This window comes from Sardina pilchardus, chromosome 11, assembly GCF_963854185.1.
Source record: "Sardina pilchardus chromosome 11, fSarPil1.1, whole genome shotgun sequence".
NCBI lineage: Eukaryota > Metazoa > Chordata > Actinopteri > Clupeiformes > Clupeidae > Sardina > Sardina pilchardus.
In genome coordinates, this window is record NC_085004.1 from 11,376,208 (window position 1) to 11,399,851 (window position 23,644).

The following is a 23,644-nucleotide window of genomic DNA, read 5'->3' on the forward strand; positions in this document are numbered from 1 at the left end:
TGATGGATTCTGATTGGCTGTCAGATTTGTATCATTCTCAAGATTGCTCTGAAGGTGAAATTGTCATTTTTTGCCTACATAATTCCATGTGTTCCTTCGTAGTTTTGCCGTTTTCAATATTAATCTAATATGCTAATTTTTTTTTTTTTTTTAAAGAAAGAAAAACCATTGAATGAGAAGGTGTCTAAACCTTTGACTGGTACTGTATAAACATCAATGACATGTAGACGCATCATGCATCGAGAAATGCGGCAATCACTAATGCCATTTCACCTTGTCTTTCCGCTCCAGCAGGGTGTGGAAGTCCACAGCCATTTTAGGCTCTTCAGTTCCTTGTGAGGGCATGCCCTCCCGTGCAAGACATGTCGGTATGTCGGAATCTGGAACAATCACACAGTAAAGATGCTTGGAATTGTTATACATTTTGATATACCATAACGGAGACGTTCCATGGCAAGTGTCATCATGTCCCATACATTTCTTTTTGATAACGATCACACCATCAAAAAAGCTCTTTTTTTGGTTTAAAGTTACAGCAGGCCAGTGTTCCCCCATTAGTATCTACCACCCAAGCTTTACAACTTCGCTTGGACTTGCTGGCAAAGCAGAGTCCTTGTAAACAAGTCCCACTAACTCAACGGCCATCTTGTAGAGCATCCTCAGTGCGGTCATGAAACACAGGAGTACTAGTTTGATGTACAGTACTGCGCAAAACTCTTAAACTGCCATTCGGTTTGTATTGCCAATGTTATATAAGCTACCAATACTTATGTCATAGTCTTCATTATCAACCAGAAGAAAAATGGAATATGTGGATTGTATTGAACACAAAAAAATACATAAAGTACTCGTACTTAGGGCATCATCACTGCATTAGCAACACTATGATGGAGGACTGGGGCAAAACGGGAATGAAGATCAGGGGGGAAAAAATTATCTTTGAATACCTGTTTTCTCCTGGAGCAGAGGGGTGCTCCGTTCGAAAAGGACCGGGACTGCATTGGAAACCAGCCGTTTTCTTTGAGCCTTAGAAATAGAAATAAAAATAGAATATTTCATTTTAAAGGGGACTGTTCTTTTAAAATAAAGCTCTGCTATGCACTGAATGAAATGTAAATACATACATCAACTAGGGATGGGCATAATTAATCGACGATCGAGGACTGATCATAAACAATTCCCTTGATTACATACATTTGTAATCAATTAAACTATTGTTGGTTATATTGCAGTGTGAGTCTTGAAACAATTAAATTAATTTCCCTGCGTGGCAACAATGAAACATTTTACCAGCCGGGGGAAATGTTTGATGCCATTCTCAGTTACCTGCGAGTTTCTGTTTTGATTTCAGTAGTAATCATGAAGAGGTCACGGTGAAGTACGGCGTGGGACCATTTTAATTTTAAAAGTGACTTAGTTTGCTGCAAACACTAGGCTACAATAACGTGTATGGTTATGGTTATGCTATTTAGCAGATGCCTTTGTCCAGAGCGAAGTACAACATGGTCATAACTCATACTATGTAGCCTACCACTTGAGTAAATATAGCAGTGCATCCTAATAGACTTCACTCATAATTCCATCAGATCTGTGCCAGAAGAGAGCTGGATGAGACAGTTCACATCATCACCCCCCCCATGCACACACACACACACACACACGACATGGAGAGCTCTGTGACACTGCTCACATGCTCACATACAAAAACACACATGCACAGAAGGGATGGTGAACTACCTCCCATATTGAGTTGATGCTAGGTTGAAACTACCGGTAAGCCAATCGAAACGGAAAGTCGCAGGTAACTGAGAATGGCGTCAAATATTGCCCCTGCCTGGTAAAATGTTTCATTGTTGCCACACAGTGAAATTGATTTCGCCGTCTTCTTGCTTCTTGTCTCTCAAAGCGTGCAGTGTCTTTGACCTTCTTTTCGGTGTGCCCCAAGTGTAGTGATGGTGCCCAATCCGGATGGGAGATGTACATTTCATTTGCTGGTTTTCCTAGTGAAACAATCAAAATGATTATCCCATGCAACTTGTAAGACAAAATAAGTGTAGAAGAAAAAGTAGTGTTGTGTTTCAGTGGGCCAAGCTGGCCCTCTGAAACACAACATACAGCTTGTATGACAAAATAAGTTAAGCAGAAAAAGGTGTGTTGTGTTTCAGTGGGCCATGCTTGCTCTCTGAAACGCAGCACTGCTTTGGATTAGCCTATGCACGTGTAGATTATCTAACCGTGGTTAAAAGAAACAAGAAAACAAGAAACAAGAAAACCGTAACCATCTGTAACTTACCAGAATGAAAATGCAGAGAACATACTCTCATCGACACCGGGATACTGTGGAAAGTTATGTTTGGTCGTCTTGCAGCGGCGATCCATGCAAGCCGACGACTCTTCGTTATTTCGGAGATTTGGTCTCCATGGTGGCGCTTCCAAGTAGGAAAACGGTGAAAAGTCATGGTATTAGTGATTCTTTTCCCCTTCCGATCGTGGGTTGCGCTGTTACATCCCACTAAGCAGCAACGTACGACCATGAAGGCAAAAACTAAGACACACGAACAGGAGGGAGAAGTGTCCTTACAAGGCGCGCAGACAGTGCTAGCATATAAACAAAGCGCGAAGTGATGACATCACGACTGAGGGAAAGTAATCTCATCGCCACCTACTGGTTGCGTTCGTAGAGGCTAGCGGGAGTGGATGGGATTTTCTTCTAGAAAAAATATCTCGGCCCACAATGGGAATGCCTCACTGGTTCTGATGGCAGCTGGGAACGGAGTAGTCGGTGCTGTGGGTCGGTGAGCGGCGCGAGGTCTGAATCAACTCCTGAGAAAGGAAAAACGGTTTGGAACAAACAGTTTCACAAGTGAAAAGCCAACACAATCCTAACCTTTGATTTGTGTAAATTAAGTGGGGCTAGAGGAGGGTAGTTGTGTGGGTACCGGCCGACGGCCTGTATAGGTCCGGTATACGGTGCTTTCACAGTCCCTACTCTTAGCAATGGCTGGGAGCCAAATTGATAATGGTAATATGGATGGATTGGAAGAGGAGGGCGCAGGTAATAGTGCAGGGAGAACGCTAAAGAGGATAAGGAATGAGGGGTCAGAGAGTGAAAGCCAGCTTAATGTTGTTGTGCGATTTTCAGGGGAAGGGGGAGTTAAGCACTTAGACCCACTTAAACTTACGAAAGTGATCAAGAACCAGGTGGGGGAGGTAAGATTCGCTCGGGTCTTAAATGACGGAAATTTGTTAATTGGATGCAGTTCAGAGGAGCAGTGCGGGAAAGCCCAAAAGTTACAATCTGTTGGGAAAGCTGTTGTGGTCAAGGTAGTAAAGGTGGGTGAGAGTGGAAGTAAAGGGGTAATTTATGGTATTCCAGTATCTGTGGATATGAAGGATCTGATTAAAAATCTTAAAGCGAAGTGTGGAGCAGTGAAAGACGCAAAACGTTTAACCAGGGGTGTTGATAAAGTAGAGAGTGAATCAGTTCTGATAGAGTTCAATACAAAGGACCTCCCCAGTGAGCTGTACTTTGGTTTTATGAGGTATAGAGTCAGGGAATTTGCACAAAAACCAATGAGGTGTTTTAACTGTCAGAAGTTTGGCCATATGGCAAAAGGATGTAAGGAAGAAAAAAGGTGTGCTAAGTGTGGTGGAGGGCATGAATATGGAGAATGTGGGGAGGGTGTAAGCCCAAAGTGTTGCAATTGTGGTGGAGGGCACAGTGCTGCCTTCTGGGGCTGTGAAGTCATGAAGAGAGAAGTTGAAGTCAACAGTGTCAAAACAAAGGAGAATGTGTCTTATGCAGAAGCTGTGAAAAGAGTAGACACATTAAAGAGGGCTGGTGGAGAAAATGCTAGAAGGGAAATGGCTTCAGCTACTGCATGGAAACAGAGGCAGGAAGTGTTCAGAGAAAGGGAGAAGAAGACATGGGAAGAAAAGAGAGACCTAGTCATCTTTATTGCAGGGGTAATAAATGCAACAGCCGAAGTTAAATCAAAAACGGAGAGAATTCAAATTATTGCGAAAGCGGCAACTCAGCACCTGGGTATGGTTGGGCTTAAATGGGAGGAAATAAGAGATGGGCTAAGTGTGCAATCAAGTCAGGAAGGAGGAGTGGGATGACTTTAGCTGGCATGCTACTACTACAATGGAACGCAAGAAGCCTGTTAGCAAATGGGCAGGATTTTAAAAAGTTTATAGATAGTGGAGATGAGAAGCCAGATATTATCTGTATTCAAGAAACCTGGTTGAAACCTAGATTGGACTTTGTTTTGTATGGTTATATTGCTGTTAGACGTGATAGAGAACAGGGAAATGGGGGAGGGTGTGCAACATTCATAAAGAGGGGTGTTCCATATAGAGTAGTGGGGATAGGGAAAGACCAGGAATATATAGTGGTGGAGGTATGGGTGGGACAAAAGAAGCTAGTAATAATACATTTTTATAATCCATGTAAACAATTAGAGTGCAGTGAAATGGAAAGGGTTGAAGGGCAGGACAATGATAACATAATTTGGTGTGGGGACTTCAATGCTCATAGTACCTTGTGGGGAGGAGATAAGACAGATAACAATGGTCAAATCGTAGAGGATATGTTAAATGACAAAAATCTGGTTTGTTTAAATGATGGAAGAAAGACGAGAATAGATGTAAGAAGTGGCAAAGAATCAGTGTTAGACCTCACACTAATATCCAGCAGGCTAGCCCCAAGATGTGAGTGGGAAGTATATGGAAAAGGTACCATAGGAAGTGACCACTATCCAATTATAAGTAGGCTGAATATTGAGCTCCCAAGACCTGCAGAGCAGAGAAATGGTAGATGGGTTTTCCAAAAAGCTAATTGGGAAAGATTTATGGAAGTGAGTGACTCTTACCTCAATTTTGTGCAAGAGGAGGAGGATGTTGAAAAGTATGAAACTGAAATAAGGCAGAGTATCTTTTTGGCTGCAGTAGACTCTATCCCTAAAAGCTCAGGCATGGGTATGAAGAAAGCTGTACCATGGTGGAATGAGAACTGTGACAAAGCCGTAAAGAGTAGGAATCAAGCTTTCAGAGCTCTGAGAAGAACTCATAATTTTCAACGTTTGGTTGAGTATAAGCAAGCACAGGCAGTGGTGAGGAGAACCATACGACAGGCAAAGAGGGCATCCTGGAGGGAGTTCTGTAGCTCTATTGGGAACACGACGTCTATTGATCAAATGTGGGGGATGATCAAAAGAATGGAAGGGAATAGAAGAGAGTGGAGCTACCCTATCCTTTCTAATGGCAGTCAGTTGGCAGTATCAGATGCAGAGAAAACAGAAATGATGGTGCAAACACTGAGTAAAGTGCATAGCTCTCATAATCTATCAGAGGAAGAGAAGAAGGGCAGGGCAGACACTAGGGAAGCCTACTCTGAATTTATCAAAAGGAAAGAAAAGGCCCAAGATAAATATAATGTCCCATTCACTCTAGAAGAGCTAAAGGCTGCATTAGCCAAATGTAAAAACTCAGCCCCAGGGAAAGATGAAATCTGCTATGCTATGTTGAGACACTTAAGTGATGAAGGTCTCCAGAAGCTTTTAAGCCTGTATAATACAGTGTGGGAGGGGGGTAAAATTCCATCAGTATGGAAGGAAGCAGTTATAGTACCAATTAAAAAACCAGGGAAAGATGGTAGTAACCCAGTAAGCTATAGACCGATAGCTCTAACATCTCATGTAGGTAAGTTAATGGAAAGACTGGTCAATGGAAGATTAATGCACTATGTTGAGGAGAAGGAGCTGATGGCCAATTACCAGAGTGGGTTCAGGAAAGGTAGAAGCACTATTGACTCAATAGTATGTTTGGAGGATGAGATAAGGAAAGCTCAAATAAGCAAAGAAACTGTGGTGGCAGTATTCCTAGATGTAGAAAAAGCGTATGATATGCTGTGGGTAGATGGCCTTTTGATTAAAATGCACATGATGGGGGTAAGAGGCAATATGTTTAACTGGGTTATGGACTTCTTAAGTGAGAGAAGCATACAGGTGAGAATAGGTTCAGAAACTTCAAGGAAATGTCTGGTAGATAATGGTACTCCTCAAGGGAGTGTAATAAGCCCTATACTATTTAACATCATGATAAATGACGTATTTTCAGATGTCCATCCAGGGATTGGCAAGTCTCTTTTTGCAGATGATGGAAGTTTGTGGAAAAGGGGGAAGAATGTAAGTTTTATTGTGAAGAAGGTTCAAGAAGCTGTAAATCAGGTGGAAGGGTGGGGCAGGAGATGGGGCTTTAGGTTTTCTGTAGAAAAGACTAAGGCTATGTTTTTTACTAGAAAGAAGATTGGGGAGGAAATAAGACTGTCCCTGTATGGCAATGACTTGGAAAGGGTGAACAGCTTTAAATTTTTGGGTGTATTTTTTGACACTAGGTTGACATGGAGGTGCCATATAGGGAAAGTGGTTGACAAGTGCAAAAAGGTCATGAATATAATGAGATGTCTTGCAGGAACAGAATGGGGGGCTGATATGGCATCCTTAAAACAAATTTATGTGTACCTGATAAGGTCAAGAATGGAGTACGGTAGCCTGGTGTATGGATCTGCCTCCAGAACGGTTCTGGCTAGGCTAGACCTAGTTCAGGCTAGTGCTCTCAGAATATGTACAGGAGCGGTAAAGTCATCTCCCATATGTGCCCTTCAGGTGGAGACAGGAGAAATGCCTCTCAGTCTCCGCCGGAAGCATCTGCAGTCCAATTATTGGATAAATATGGCGGGCCAAAGAGACAATCACCCAGTTAAATTAGTGTGTCAGCCAAGTTGGGAGAGAGAAGTGGCAGTACTACCAAGTTTTGGGTGGGCAGGTGATGAGGTAGCAAAGGAGATGGCTGTATACGATAAGATCTTCTGTCCTGTGGTACTATGGCCTTCAATTCCCTTGTGGCAATTAGAGGTGCCTAAAGTTGACGTAAGCTTACTTGACTTAAAAGCTGAAGACAGTAATGTAGATCTAGTCAGTGAGTTTTACGCCCAAGTAGCGGAGAAATACCCAGGTCACATTCAGATATTTACTGATGGGTCAAAAGACCCAGAGGTAGATGCCACTGGAGCAGCATTTGCTGTTAAAGGATGGAACGTTGAGTCATTTAAGAGAACTGCAGACTTTTTGAATGTGTTCACAGTGGAGCTATATGCTATCTTAATGGCAGTACAGTGGGCAGTTCAGTTAAATAATCATAAAGTACTGATTTGCAGTGATGCTGTCTCAGCAGTGAGGAGTGTTGGGACAGGCCAGTCCAGAAGTCGTCAAGACTTAGTGTATGACATCCTTATGGCTATAAGGGAGGTGGCAAGGAAAGGTGTTGAGGTAACATTGATGTGGGTTCCTGCTCATATTGGCATTGCAATGAATGAGAGGGTGGACAAACTAGCCAAAAAAGCTGTTAAAAAAGAAAGTGTGGATGTCAATATAGCTTTGTCAAAAGCAGAAGGCAAGTGTATTGTGTGGAAACAAGTTAACTTAAAATGGCAGCAACAATGGGAGCAAGAGAGCAAGGGGAGACATTTATTCTCAATAGCTAGCAGAGTGACTGAATCAGTAACCTGTAAGAGTAGAGGGGGGAAAAGGAAGGATGAAGTCACTATTACTAGGTTGAGAATAGGACATACCCACCTTAATAACACACTTTTCCTTTTAGGAAAGCACCAGAGTGGATTGTGCATTGAGTGCCAACAGCCAGAGACAGTTCACCATGTTCTCATTGCCTGTACGAGCTATCATGAAGAAAGGCTGGAACTTATTACAGAACTCAGGAAACTGGGTATGGAAGAAATGTCAGTGAGAAACATTTTAGAAATGGGAGCAATGGGGAAGGGAAAGTGTTGGCTTTTTAAATACTTGAGAGACACTGGCCTCATAAAAAGAATCTAACGCAGTAACGAACTGGACCTAGAGGTGGCAGCAATGCAACAAATTGGATGCCAGCTGCCGTTAAACACTAAGGAAGAAGAAGAAGAAGAATGGGAATGCCTTTCATATGCTATGCATTGGGGTCAGCTATATTGCTTCTAGTGGTCATACTTTATTTTAGTATCAGTTTAATTGTTTTGAGTTTTTTTGTAACATGGAAGTTGCATATGTGAGTCACAAGTTTGGGCACTGATCAAAACGCCAATTTGCTAAACTGGCATCAAATATTTTTGTAATAACAGAGAGCGATGTAAACCGCGTGGTGATTATCTTTATGTTGGGATAACTTGTGTTGTGCTCCTACTCACACAAGAGCTGGCAGTAAAGTGCAATGGGCTCGGGCACATGTGTTACGTTCTAGGAATATTGCCGCCATGTTGGTAGCGCACCGAATGTAATAATCCATTCATTCAGATGCAGAAGACAAAAAGCAGAAAATTGATAGTATTAGCAATTCTTTTCCTCTTGCAATCGTGGGTTGCGCTGTTACACCCCACTACAGCGCAACATATGACCAAGAAGGCAAACAAGTAACAGGAACACACTAACAGGCGGGAGTAAATCCATAGTAAACTAAGGAGCGAGGCTGCCAATATGGCTGCCCGCAAAGTTTTCACGTCACGATCCCGAGCCCGAGCCCTATCGTCAATGCTAACAGGCTAATAGGCTAAACAAACCATGATCAGTTTTTTTTTAAAAACTCACTTGTATCCATTTAAGTGGTACGAGCACGTCAATAAAAACAACAAATAAACCACATTTCACCATGTGTTATTACAGATGTCAAACCATGATCAGTTGGAGATGAAGCGCCCAAACTGGTGACATCACATGCAACTGTAGTTCATTATCACCATGTTACAAAAAAAATAAAAAATAAACTGATCCTAAAAAATAGACACTAGAAGCAATAGAGATGACCCCAATGCATAGCATATGGAAGGCATTTAACTAAGCTCACATTGTGGGCAGAGATATTTTTTCTAAAAGAAAATCCCATCCACTCCCGCTAGATTCTAGGAACGCACAGTAGGTCTAGTGACAATGAGATTACTGTCCCTCCCTAAATTCTCCCGACGATCAACTAAGAAAATTTAATCGAATGCCCATCCCTAATAACCACTGAAGAAATACTTTCACTACGGTGAAATTATCGAAATGATGGAACAATATTGAACTTACTTTACAGGTTATATCCTCTGGCCTGAAATGATCTTCGCAGAACATATATCCTCCTCTCTCTGGCTCTGCTTTTGTTAGAACTTCCCTTTTAATATGGCAAAGCCATGCCTCTCTGCTGTGTTGATGTTAATAAAAATGCATATTTACATGATCTCCAACTTTTTCATTCTAAATGGCACACTTCATAATGGGACAACATATGTGTAGGACTCAGCAATCACTTAAGAAATGCCATTTCATGTCTTGGTAGTGGCTTAAGTGGTTGCAATGTAATTCATGGACTAGGCTAGGCTATACTGTCTGAAATGTGTCTGAAATGTACACAGAACTGTTCAAGTGGACTAGGCCTAATGCTTGGTAGGTCTACAAATATGAGTAGCCTACTGTAGCTGACGCCACTTATCCCCCCTGTACACAATGCAAATGCTTTGGTGTGGAGGTGAGGAATAACAACAGGCAAAAACCTAGTCCAGAGAAGTTGCATGGCTGGCTTGGTTTGCCATCTGGTTTGCCATTGGCTTCGCAAAGGTGAAAATCTTGCAACGTGTGCCTACCTTTAACTGTCTGCTCCAACATTTTGTGCTAAGTAAGCTAGCTCAGGCAATCACTACAAGTTCTGGTAACAGTAATGAAAACATACCTTCGGTCTTTCTTTGGTAGGCAGAAAAAAGAACGCCCACAACCTACTGTATTGTTACAGCCGTTGAACGCACACAAACGTGGCATGTTTTATTATTGAAATAGCTGCCGAAATACCATCCCAAACCGCGTGACATTAAATGGCCGCCGAGTTGAAAATGTAAACACAGAAGAGTCGTCGTGTTTATCTTCGTCTTATTGGCAGATTGCAACTTGCAATTGGTACATACCGCCACCTACTGGCTCGTTTGAGATGGGCTGGCTTCATACGTCAACGTGAGCTTGAGCATAGAGGTTCTCTCTATGAGTTGTGACTCACGGGAGACATCGCGGGAGATATTGCAGAATTTTGAGTGCATTAAATACAGTATAACTTTCATTCTTACTCATTAAAATGACCATGATGACTAACGAAATAAATTGATATGATGTAGTTTAAATATATGGATATAGGCCTATGGACATATGGACATGCCCCCCTCTACCAGGAACTCCTCACCCCCAGACATCCTAACGCACCCTGCGGTCAACAAACAGAAACACCATCCAAATCCCCAGAACCAAACTCCACAGGATGGGTGATAGAGTTCTCTCCGCTGCTGCTCCCAGGCGCATATATGCATATATGCATATGTTGTTATATAATATATATATATATATATAAAATCTGTTGCATAATTTTTTTTTTTATCTGTTTTGTCTATTTTTCATTTGCATTATTTTTGTAGCACTTTTGAGATTGACCATAATATAAAGTGCAATACAAATAAAAAGTATTATTATTATTATTATCATTATTATTATTAAATAAACCACTGTTGTCATACAGTTAACAGGCCTGCATTGTAGCACATTAATTAAATATCAATTGTTTTCCGTGTGTATCTATTAACAGCATAAAATAGCAGAATATCCACACGTTTTCAGTAGGCTAGCCTACCGCTGTTCGATTTCTGTTCATTTTAGCACAGTCTAACATAAGGGGCAAAGATTCTAGAACAGAGCAAGATGGATCACAGGGATAAGCTCCGATGCCGTCCCAGACGCCGGCCACAGTGCTGATCCTAAAATATTAACTGATCCATCTTGCTCAGTGGGGTATACTACGAATCTCGTTGAACATAACCAGGCTTTCTTTGGATAACCTGGATTGATAAATACGAAAGTCACAATCAGAGTTGAGTGGTATGAGGAAAGTCACTCACGGGTGAATTTGTCAAACTAGGTTTTTAGCTCAGATCTGTGCGCATTCTTGTGGTTTAGGTGACTTTGGCCAATCGTGAAACGTGGAGATGCACAAGACCGCCTATATCTTTAAAAAGATGACTTCCGCATTTATGAGCGGCAGCGCAATCTGTGGTGATCATTTTTAGTGTCTAACCTATAACATTGAAAAATCGATGGTCATCAGATATTGTATGGTATGCTCGTCCATATAGTGATATATCTGCATGCGCAACATAGTTAAAAGCGCCTTCGAGTTTCAACTTTTTGAAGAGGCGGAGCTGCACCTGTAAGATGTATGACAGAATCTCACACGTGTAAACTTCATTTTTCAAGATAATTGATTGGTCAGTAGTCAGTATGATTGGTCAGAGGGTGGTAGTTTTTCCACGATTTGAGCTATAACTTAGCACATAACCTGCTCTCGACCAGGTTTGGTTGCGAGCATAAGATGCCATGGTGATACAGCGACGCTAAAACAAATCCACTTTCGTATGACAGCATACCCTGGCTTTGAGCGCAACATACCTCCCTATAACCCACTAATCGGATTCGTAGTACACCCCACCGCTCTAGAGTCTTTGGTAAGGAGGCAGAATGAGACACCTGTCATAATAGTCATGGGGAGATTCCTTCCAAACGGCCCCATCACGTCTTTGAACTGACATCATGAGGGTGGGTTTCAGCGCGTGCAGTCGGTAAAAAACCAACTGCGCAAACTGACAGAAGACGCAGACTCCTGTGGGATTTTAAAGTCATGTGATATGGTGACATCATGGTAACTCCGACAGCGTCTGTAAGAAGTCGGACAGAATTTCTAACCAGTTTGCATTTCGTCTGTCCCATTATGCATTGTGTTCAACCCAGCATGCATTACATCAAGTCAGATCTGCGCAGATTTTCCAGAAGACGAACGAGCCTAATGTCTGTCTGCAAAGCCGCAGAGCCACGACACGCCAGATTTGCCTTCCCATGCGCAGTGGATGGCATGAATCGCGACCTTTTGTCAGAATGCATGATGCATATATCACGGTGCAGGTTGGTGTACGCGATTGCGCACTCAACTTTGAATTCACATTACATTATATTTGCTAAAGCGACTTAATTGCATAGCCTAGTCTCGCAAAGCCCAACAATATGTCTATCGACACAAGCTATTCTTGACAAATCTCATCAGATCAAGAGTTGTCTCTCCAACTAAATGCATCATTTTTTTCTATGAAAGGCTAAATCAAATTGTTAGAAGGGAATTCAATCCATCTGTAGTTGATATTTTGTTAATTGTAGGTCAGTGATTGTTTAAGAGCATAAATAAAGAGAATAAATAAAACTCAATGAAAATTCTATTTGAATGAACATTTATTCACACATATTCCACACACACACGTATGTCATCTGTAATGGTTAGTAAAAATTAAAGAATTTCATCAAAAGTCTTATTGCATCACCTTCACCAAACTGTGCACTAAATAAATAAATAAACAAACAAACACACAAATGCCCAATTTACCTCCCATCCACAGACACACTGATATTTGGATCAGATTGTTTCAATATGATCCAATTGTTTCAATATGAAATAGTGCTTGACAGCCAGCACTGAGTTCAACAGCACCCCACACCCAGATGCGACCCCAGGGCGAAGCGCCACTTACATTTGAGGTGGTGGTGGTGGTGGCGGGTGGTGGGCGCAGCTCCACGACATAGCTCCACATCAGCTTGGGGGGTGGTGGTGGGGGTGGTGGGGGTGGTGGTGGTGGGCACAGCTTGCATACACTCAGATGATCCATAAAATCTCGTTTACGTAAGTATGTTGACTCACAGCAGAGGCAGTGGTAGTGGAGCTGCTCCCTGCACCCCAAGCCACACCGGTGAATGGTATACCCTGGAATATTTCAGAAAAAAAACAAAACATTTTAAACAGCAAACAGGTTGTCAGATAGCCAACTCCTAGAGGACTAAGTTAATGACTACGGTTACATGCACAGCGAATTCCGAATGAAGTCAATATTCTGGTTAAAACAAGATCCTGAAAATTCTGTTTACATGTGTATTAGTGTGCAGTGTTGGTCAAGTAACTTGGGAAAAGTAATTAGTTACTGATTACTTATCCAAGAAAGTAATCCTGTTACTTTACTGATTACTTTTTCCAAAAGTAATTAGCTACTTCACTAATTACTTTACATTAACACTATTACACTGTGATATGCATTGTGTATTATAGCGTTGTTTTGTTTCCATTAGGCAATTGACATTGTTTTTATTATTGCTCATTATTCCATAGTTATTACATTATTATAATTGACTGAATGACTTGTTTATTTACTATTCTCCTATTTAGTCTTTGTTTATTTTCATTAGCTTTGCTATATTGATACTGTTTACTGTTATGTTGCTTAGTCGACACTAGTCTAATCAACTGCTAAATTTAATTATTGTATTGTTTTTGTTTGTATGTCGCCTTGGACAGAGGCATCTGCTAAGCAACCATAACCATAACCACCATAACCATAATGGCCTCACTGGTTACAAACCTGTAAAAAAAAAAATGTTAACCACCTTCAGCCACTGATATTTGCAGTAACGTTTTATAATGGTGATTCGGACAGGCGGGACTTTGTCTGCAGATCTGTTATCCGCGCAAGCAAACGGTAACACGTGTCAACCGAAATAAAAACAGATGGATTAAAATTCTCCTACCTCTACACATCATGCCTTGTCTTGAATATGAATCGCATACCAACTTAGGCCTACCGGTAATGACGACCGGGCGTTGTAGGCCCCAATTAAATGCTGGTTTGGTGAAATCGTGCCAGTGTTTGTGACAACGCTGTGCCCATTTGCTGAGTTTTTGGTCTGTAGGCCTGGCTATTTCCATAACGTCAAGCAATTGACTGAGCCCACCTTGACCGTAACATGCTTAGTGTACATATAGACCAGGAGCCCAGAGGGGTCAGCCTAGTTGGGAAGGTTACCAATTTTTATTGATACTACGATGTCTGGCATGGTCCCCAGATAGAGGAACGGCACGTCTGCCGGGTTCCCTCTGGTGGGTGTGGCCAGGGGGGGTGTAAAACTAGCACCCCAAAAATGGGCTAGATTAGTTGGTGAGGTTACCACTTGAAACCTGTTGCAAATTGTTTGCCATGGTCCCCTGATTGAGGAATGGCCACTGCCAGATGTTTTTAGTGGTGGGCGGGGCTTGCCAGACATCATTAAGTGAGGGGTGGAAAATGGGCTAGATCAGTTGGTGAGGTTACCACTTGAAACCTGTTACAAATTGTTCATCATAGTCCCCTGATAGAGAAATGACCACTGCCAGACATTTTTAGTGGTGGGTTACCCCCGGCAGACGCCCCCGAATGATGACACCCCCAAAAATGGGCTAGATCAGTTGGTGAGGTTACCACTTGAAACCTGTTGTAAATTGTTCATCATAGTCCCCTGATAGAGAAATGACCATTGCCAGACATTTTTAGTGGTGGGTTACCCCCGGCAGACGCCCCCGAATGATGACACCCCCAAAAATGGGCTAGATCAGTTGGTGAGGTTACCACTTGAAACCTGTTGTAAATTGTTCATCATAGTCCCCTGATAGAGAAATGACCATTGCCAGACATTTTTTGTGGTGGGTTACCCCCGGCAGACACCCCCATATGATGACACCCCCAAAAATGGGCTGGATCAGTTGGTGAGGTTACCTATTCAAACCTGTTTAAAAAAATGTCAATATGGTCCTCTGACAGAAAAATTACCACAGCCAGACATTTTTGTTGGTGGGTTACACCAGCAGATGCCCCTGTATGATGGCACCTCAAAAATGGACTAGATCAGCTGGTGAGGCTACCAATTGTTAAACGCCTGCAACTGCCAGAGTTAGGCCTATTTCAGACCAGAATGGGGAATTGGGACGAGACGAAAGCGATTTTTACCGGCGGTGGTGAAAATGGAAACAGAACTTTGCTTTTATTTTTATTTTATTTCAAGTTATTTTATTTTACATCATGTTTATCTTACTTTACTGTACAGCACATTGAATTGCATTTATGTATGAAATGCACTATACAAATAAAATTGCCTTGCCTTGCCTTCCACACCAACACGATGGTAGACAGGCGGCAGCGGCGCGGGAGCTGCTCTGCATTTGGAAAATAGAGCTTGAGCAGAATTTTGACGGCAGTGGCAGGTAGTGTCCTGTTGAAATGAATGGCAAAGTAGCAAACTAGCATTGTATATGGGGAGATTTTGAACAGGACTGGCTGTGCTCGCCAACACTGTCGGTGCGAAAGGCCGAGTAGAACACACCGCCTGATACCCGGCTGTCTTCTCGCTGCTGACACGCCACGCTCTTGTGTGTATCTGGCCCTATATCCCAAAAACGGGCCACAAAGCTTGCCCAAAAACTTTGGCTTGCCACACAAAGCGACTTCATGTATTATAGAGTACAAACTCACAAGATTTATTGCAAAAAAGGTTGACCATCTAGACAGTGAAGGTCTCAAGGACTGGTGAAAATTCGAGCACTTCTTTAAATTTAATGAGCAAAACATAAAGTCGCCTGTATTAAAAGTCGGTCATTGTAGAAGCCTTGGCCTCCGAAATCAAATCTTTTTATGTACCAATTATAGACCATTAGCACACAAAATTTGGTGCAAATCTGTCCACTCTTTCAAAAGGTAAAGCATTTACACAAAATACCTTTTTGAGTGGCCAGCAAAAAATAATAATTTCAATCAAAAAGATCCATGTCACTTTTTTTATAACACACTGTAGTGTACGGGATAAAGGAGCTGATCCTTGCCACATGTACAGTAATATCCCATCATCTGAAGGCCTCAGATCACCACTCCAGATTTTTTTTTTTCAAATCTAAAGTGGTCAATTGATGGGATTGGACTGTCATTTGGATCGAGCTGAAGACTGCTGAAGGTTGGTTCAAACATTTTCTATTATCATTTAAAGGTTGGGTACGGAATTAGCAAAACGGACGGCAGAGTTTGAACATATACAACCTCAAGTCCCGCCCTCCATGCACGAGCGAAAATTCAAATGCGCAGCGCGAGAGCGAGCCAGGCTAAATGAAATGCCAGCCTGGCGTCTACAGCACTTTGAGCTCTAGTCTCCATAAAATCACTCACATCAACTTCCCCAATTACATTCTTTATTCACCTCCAAAGGGTTGTAGTACATATGGTTCAGTAGCCATAGGTGTGTATATTTGAACAGAATCTGGTTTGTTCTTACCAGGGCGATTATCTCCTGAAATATCCGAGTTTAGTGCTGGCCCGTTGGTTCGCCTATTCCACCGTAGCTCCAAGCTGATAAGTTTCGATTTCATGTTTACAGCACTCTTCGTGTCACGGTAAAATGTAATTTTTGCTACATAGCTTATTTATTGCGTGGGTGATTGAGTTTCCGTAGGTATCCGCTGCCTTAGTTAGTTTGTATAGAAATGAAGTGACACATACAACAAGAGGGGAACATGGACGTGCAGCAGCAGGCAGTTGGTTTCGTTTCAGCACTGACTCGCGGTCACCAGCTTTCGAAAGGGTCGCGCGCGGTGGGGAGGGGGAGCAGGAAGAGGAGTAAGACGTTAGATTGACGAACGAGCTGTGAAATGATGGTATGGGGTGAGGAATTCTATTGGCTGGAGTTTTTCGAGCCCTGCCCGTTCCGCAGATGATTGACGTGTTTAATTTCCATTTCAGTGCTTCCAACTTAGTGGCTATAAGTGGGTTAGGAATAGGATTTCAAGTGATTTTGCAAAAATGGCCAACAAAGCTCATTCCATACCCTACCTTTAATATAATTTTATATCATTATATAGTCCTATCTTTCTTTTCCCCTTATTGTTGAGCTCTACATTATGTATGTATGTATGTATGTATACATGTATGTATGTACGTGTGTACTAGGGCCGTAATGATATTGTATCGAACCGAGAAATTGTGATACACAGATTCACAATACTGTATCGCGATACAAGGAGGCAGTATCATGATACGCCCTTTTAACGTTTTGATACCGATCAGGCCAGAAAACTACATGATATGAAGTGATAGTGCTTCCAAACAATCATTATTATATAGAAACTTTTAAAAAGTAACAGTAGCCTCTTGTAACCTGTTCTACCTATAAACTATCTTAGTTTTTATTCATAAAGTTTATAATGTTGGCAAATGTGAAATAGTGTGGTGTATCGAACTGTAGCTCATGAATAGTGATTCAAACCGAATCGTGAGTTGAGTGTATCGTTACACTTCTAGTGTGTACATATCTCTGTATATCAGAAGGTTACAAAATCACTGCCTGAAAACCCATTCTTCCAGATGGCTTAGGACAGGGGTCGGCAATTAAGTTTGGCCTCGGGCCAGATATTTTCCGAGCCATTACATAGCGGGCCACAAGTTCACAACCAAAACAATGGCTAATTTAATTAATTAATATCGGAGGAGGTAAAAATGATAGGCGCTCTTGAAATGACAGAGCAGAGACATTCAAGCAGGCTGATGTAGGTTAAATTTGTCGACTGGTCATTGGGGGCGCTATTATATGCCTGTGTCTTTAAAAAACATTTCCACGCGTTGCTGTTAGCTGTCAAAAAATGGCACAATGAAAAAATCTGAAGAGAAAAGTTAACAGCGAAAACAGGATCTTTAATGATGAATGGACAGAGAACTATGCCTTCATCCTCCCTAATTGTATTAATGCAAAGCCCACATGCCTGATCTGTAACAACTAACGAGGGTTTCTCTGCATGCAAAGAGTACAAGACGGCACCACGAAAGTAAGCATGCTAATTTAAAGGTTGCGTTCCTAAATAACACGCACGCTGTTAATGTTTGAAACTCGTGTTTTACTTTTCACAGTTCTATGTGCGTAAATTGCCTGTTTGATGTCAGGCCTGTTTAAAAGAAGTCGTGTTTTAATTATCACCATAAGCCTATGTCCGTTGTTTGAATGACAACATGTGTTTTAGGGACTCTAGCTTGGAATTTGAGAACCAGCGCTGTCCACTGACTTCATTTTGATTTTGCATGTTGTGCGTTCACGCTGCACCTCGCTGCGTGCTTCACTCGTATTCAGATGAGACAAATATCTAAGCATTTAGAGTGATTGAAATTCTTCTGTTCTGGAAAGTTACGTTTCAAAATAAAGAGCATGTTTGAGACTGGCAGTCCGATTTTTATTTATTTTTTATTTTTTTCATTCTCTGGTTCAAAAGATCTCACGGGCCAGATGTTTTTCGCTTGCGGGCCGCATCTGGCCCGCGGGCCGCCTATTGCCGACCACTGGCTTAGGATCTAAGAGACTAAGTATTTGAATTGATAGGCCTGAATATTTAATTGATAGGCCTAAGAATTATGTAAGTCTATAGCCTCCTACAATGAATTCTGTTGGTCATTTGATCATTATCTTATCATCATCATCTATCTTGCGTCAGTGTGCTGAAATGTACTGAGATGGACAGTGACAACGAGGTGGGAGAAGAGCCAACAGAGAACAATGGCTTTGAAGAAGGACTGGGCCAACAAAGTATGCCACTTATCAGTGGAATTAATGAAAATGCAGAGGTTAGTACTTTATTTGACCACTGGCTATTCTTCTGTGCCCTCATTTATTCACAAAATCATAATTAATTGAATGTACATATGTTGTATCTGAATGGGAAACATTAGAACTGAACCAGCTCAACTGACAACTCTCTTTGACATTCTGTCTCAGCAGGAAATCAGAATGGAAACTGATCACATATGTTTCATCTGTCAGAAAGAGCTGGAAGATCAGAGCAGACTTAAGTCATTTGTTATGATTTTGTGAATAAATGAGGGCACAGAATGAGGGCACAGAAGAATAGCCAGTGGTCAAATAAAGTACTAACCTCTGCATTTTCATTAATTCCACTGATAAGTGGCATACTTTGTTGGCCCAGTCCTTCTTCAAAGCCATTGTTCTCTGTTGGCTCTTCTCCCACCTCGTTGTCACTGTCCATCTCAGTACATTTCAGCACACTGACGCAAGATAGATGATGATGATAAGATAATGATCAAATGACCAACAGAATTCATTGTAGGAGGCTATAGACTTACATAATTCTTAGGCCTATCAATTAAATATTCAGGCCTATCAATTCAAATACTTAGTCTCTTAGATCCTAAGCCATCTGGAAGAATGGGTTTTCAGGCAGTGATTTTGTAACCTTCTGATATACAGAGATATGTACACACTAGAAGTGTAACGATACACTCAACTCACGATTCGGTTTGAATCACTATTCATGAGCTACAGTTCGATACACCACACTATTTCACATTTGCCAACATTATAAACTTTATGAATAAAAACTATGATAGTTTATAGGTAGAACAGGTTACAAGAGGCTACTGTTACTTTTTAAAAGTTTCTATATAATAATGATTGTTTGGAAGCACTATCACTTCATATCATGTAGTTTTCTGGCCTGATCGGTATCAAAACGTTAAAAGGGCGTATTAGTCTAGTCGTAATTTCTTGAACCCAGAAATGTTGAGTACCCTAAAGTTTTATTGCAGAAATGTCATCTATAGGCCTAATAGATGGAATTTAACTTGGTTGCCTAAAGTTGCACTTTGGGCAATTTGCATAATTAGCATAAATATATAGGCAATTAAGGTGAATAGGGTGCAGGTGAATAGGGTAAAAAAAATAAATAATAGATATCACTATGAAACTTTCTTAGTTGGTTACTTGTGCTAAGATGAGAAAAAAAATGTATTGCATGTTTTTTATATTTTAATGTTTACATAGGCAAATGAGGCCATGTCTCATTAAACATGCGCTCATTTGCATACTGACAACATCAGATTGTTTAATAATAAGTCATGCTCAAAATATTTTTTTCCAAGGGTAAACATGTGTACTTGGGGTCTGAGTTGGTGAAAACCTTTAAGGAACCTGGTCAGGAGGCAGTGTTAACCTATGGACGGACCGATTAAGAAATTAGGTGCTCCATGCAAAATAACTATATAACAGCATGCACACACACGCAAACCTACAAGAACTATACATAATATGCAAAATAACTACATCCAGCATGCACACGTACACAAATACACATTAACTATAAACAAGAACTATGTACAACATATAACTATGACATTTTAAAGGCACAGGAGCAAGATGTTTTTGTACGGTCACAATTATGACCATTAGGATTAAATGGGTCAATGGGTTAACACTGCCTCCTTACCAGGTTCCTTTTAAGGTTTTCACCAACTCAGCCCTCCAAGTATACATGTTTACTTTGGAAAAAAGAAAAAATTTGAGCCTGGCTTTATCACACTATCTGATTTTGTGTGTATGCAAATTAGAGCCTTTTTTATGAGATAGGGCCTAATTTGCATATGTAAACATTAAAATATAAAAAACATGCAATACATTTTTTCCTCATCTTAACACAAGTAACCAACTGAGAAAGTTTCATAGTGATATATATTATTTTTCTTTTTTACCCTATTCACCTGCACCCTATTCGCCTTAATTGGCTATATATTTATGCTAATTATGCAAATTGCCCAAAGTGCAACTTTAGGCAACCAAGTAGAATTTCATCCATTAGCCCTATAGATTACATTTATGCAATAAAACTTTAGGGTACTCAACATTTCTGGGTTTACTATTGGGCCTATGGGGATTACGACTAGACTATATCATGATACTGCCTCCTTGTATCGCGATACAGTATTGTGAATCTGTGTATCACAATTTCTCGGTTCGATACAATATCATTACGGCCCTAGTACACACGTACATACATACATGTATACATACATACATACATACATAATGTAGAGCTCAACAATAAGGGGCAAAGAAAGATAGGACTATATAATGATATAAAATTATATTAAATGATAATAGAACATGTTTGAACCAACCTTCAGCAGTCTTCAGCTCGATCCAAATGACAGTCCAATCCCATCAATTGACCACTTTAGATTTGAAAAAAAAAAATCTGGAGTGGTGATCTGAGGCCTTCAGATGATGGGATATTACTGTACATGTGGCAAGGATCAGCTCCTTTATCCCGTACAGTGTGTTATAAAAAAAGTGACATGGATCTTTTTGATTGAAATTATTATTTTTTGCTGGCCACTCAAAAAGGTATTTTGTGTAAATGCTTTACCTTTTGAAAGAGTGGACAGATTTGCACCAAATTTTGTGTGCTAATGGTCTATAATTGGTACATAAAAAGATTTGATTTCGGAGGCCAAGGCTTCTACAATGACCGACTTTTAATACAGGCGACTTTATGTTTTGCTCATTAAATTTAAAGAAGTGCTCGAATTTTCACCAGTCCTTGAGACCTTCACTGTCTAGATGGTCAACCTTTTTTGCAATAAATCTTGTGAGTTTGTACTCTATAATACATGAAGTCGCTTTGTGTGGCAAGCCAAAGTTTTTGGGCAAGCTTTGTGGCCCGTTTTTGGGATATAGGGCCAGATACACACAAGAGCGTGGCGTGTCAGCAGCGAGAAGACAGCCGGGTATCAGGCGGTGTGTTCTACTCGGCCTTTCGCACCGACAGTGTTGGCGAGCACAGCCAGTCCTGTTCAAAATCTCCCCATATACAATGCTAGTTTGCTACTTTGCCATTCATTTCAACAGGACACTACCTGCCACTGCCGTCAAAATTCTGCTCAAGCTCTATTTTCCAAATGCAGAGCAGCTCCCGCGCCGCTGCCGCCTGTCTACCATCGTGTTGGTGTGGAAGGCAAGGCAAGGCAATTTTATTTGTATAGTGCATTTCATACATAAATGCAATTCAATGTGCTGTACAGTAAAGTAAGATAAACATGATGTAAAATAAAATAACTTGAAATAAAATAAAAATAAAAGCAAAGTTCTGTTTCCATTTTCGCCACCGCCGGTAAAAATCGCTTTCGTCTCGTCCCAATTCCCCATTCTGGTCTGAAATAGGCCTAACTCTGGCAGTTGCAGGCGTTTAACAATTGGTAGCCTCACCAGCTGATCTAGTCCATTTTTGAGGTGCCATCATACAGGGGCATCTGCTGGTGTAACCCACCAACAAAAATGTCTGGCTGTGGTAATTTTTCTGTCAGAGGACCATATTGACATTTTTTTAAACAGGTTTGAATAGGTAACCTCACCAACTGATCCAGCCCATTTTTGGGGGTGTCATCATATGGGGGTGTCTGCCGGGGGTAACCCACCACAAAAAATGTCTGGCAATGGTCATTTCTCTATCAGGGGACTATGATGAACAATTTACAACAGGTTTCAAGTGGTAACCTCACCAACTGATCTAGCCCATTTTTGGGGGTGTCATCATTCGGGGGCGTCTGCCGGGGGTAACCCACCACTAAAAATGTCTGGCAGTGGTCATTTCTCTATCAGGGGACTATGATGAACAATTTGTAACAGGTTTCAAGTGGTAACCTCACCAACTGATCTAGCCCATTTTCCACCCCTCACTTAATGATGTCTGGCAAGCCCCGCCCACCACTAAAAACATCTGGCAGTGGCCATTCCTCAATCAGGGGACCATGGCAAACAATTTGCAACAGGTTTCAAGTGGTAACCTCACCAACTAATCTAGCCCATTTTTGGGGTGCTAGTTTTACACCCCCCCTGGCCACACCCACCAGAGGGAACCCGGCAGACGTGCCGTTCCTCTATCTGGGGACCATGCCAGACATCGTAGTATCAATAAAAATTGGTAACCTTCCCAACTAGGCTGACCCCTCTGGGCTCCTGGTCTAATAAGCCTACAGAGAATAGGCTACAAAGCAGCTAGTTCATATCTGAACGTGAAATGCTCCGACACAATACAACACAACACAACAGAGGTAGGCTATATTCAGTTTTAAGCCAATAAACACAACGTCAACGTTAGCCTACCTTCATATTTCACGGCCCGGTTAAAATGAAGACCTAAATGCCTTCGAATCTCGCTTTTTGAGCTAGCTTTTAAAAAAATAGACGAACAAAAAGGGCAATGAAACTTTAGACAACATGAATTGCACTGCTTGATCTCCGGCAAGCTTTCTCCGACCTGCACCGTGATATGCATCGTGCATTCTGACGAAACGGCGTGCAGCTGTCCACTGCGCATGCGAAGGTAAATCTGGCGTGACGTAGTGGCTCTGCGGCTCTATCTTTTATGCTCTGCAGTCAGACCCTTCTCAACAACACAATGATTTCTTTCCTATTTAAAAGAGGGCAGAAATTGATGTGGAAGTAATCGCAAAACATCCTGAGAGCTTTTGACTGCAAATGTAGGTCTAAGTATTTAACAAGAAGCTGATCCATACGTGACACCCATAATCAAAAAACTGGCCTGACCATTGCTTGATAAGAGTACTTTCATATGATCCCCAAGAAAAAACTCCTCATAAGTCAAACACATCATAATATTTAACACTTTAGACGTTTTTGCCCACTTTAGACATATGAGAGTTCCAATTAAAACTTGTAGCCATACTATGAAGCCATATATCAGATATTTAAAGCTCTGAACTTTTTCTAATAAAGATAGATAGATAGATATAGCCTATATTGTATTGGTCCCCAAGGGGAAATTCAAGGTCCCAGCTGCAAAGGAGCTAGATGGTTTGATAATCTTTCCATTTCTTCCAAGTAGTTCAGCTAAAACCCACGTTCTT

General features: G+C 41.3%; 1 protein-coding gene across 8 annotated transcripts in view; it reads right to left on the bottom strand.

Moving 5' to 3' along the window:
• The window catches only part of LOC134095835 (uncharacterized), a 32,319-nt gene extending 9,239 nt beyond the window's left edge, over window positions 1-23,080 (bottom strand). The window contains exons 1-5 of one of the 8 annotated variants that reach the window (XM_062549538.1): window positions 9,757-9,868; window positions 2,294-2,545; window positions 1,924-2,000; window positions 948-1,026; window positions 274-380 (exon numbers count right to left, since the gene is read on the bottom strand). In XM_062549538.1, the coding sequence (XP_062405522.1) occupies window positions 274-380; window positions 948-1,026; window positions 1,924-2,000; window positions 2,294-2,534 (504 nt within the window). In that variant the 5' untranslated portion in view covers window positions 2,535-2,545; window positions 9,757-9,868. Of the gene's footprint in view, window positions 1-273; window positions 381-947; window positions 1,027-1,124; window positions 1,308-1,737; window positions 2,001-2,293; window positions 2,618-9,116; window positions 9,460-9,756; window positions 9,876-12,634; window positions 12,865-22,880 lie in introns of those variants that run through there. The other 7 variants (XM_062549536.1, XM_062549539.1, XM_062549540.1 and 4 more) reach the window with 7 other exon arrangements.
• Between the last annotated feature and the right edge of the window lie 564 nt (window positions 23,081-23,644).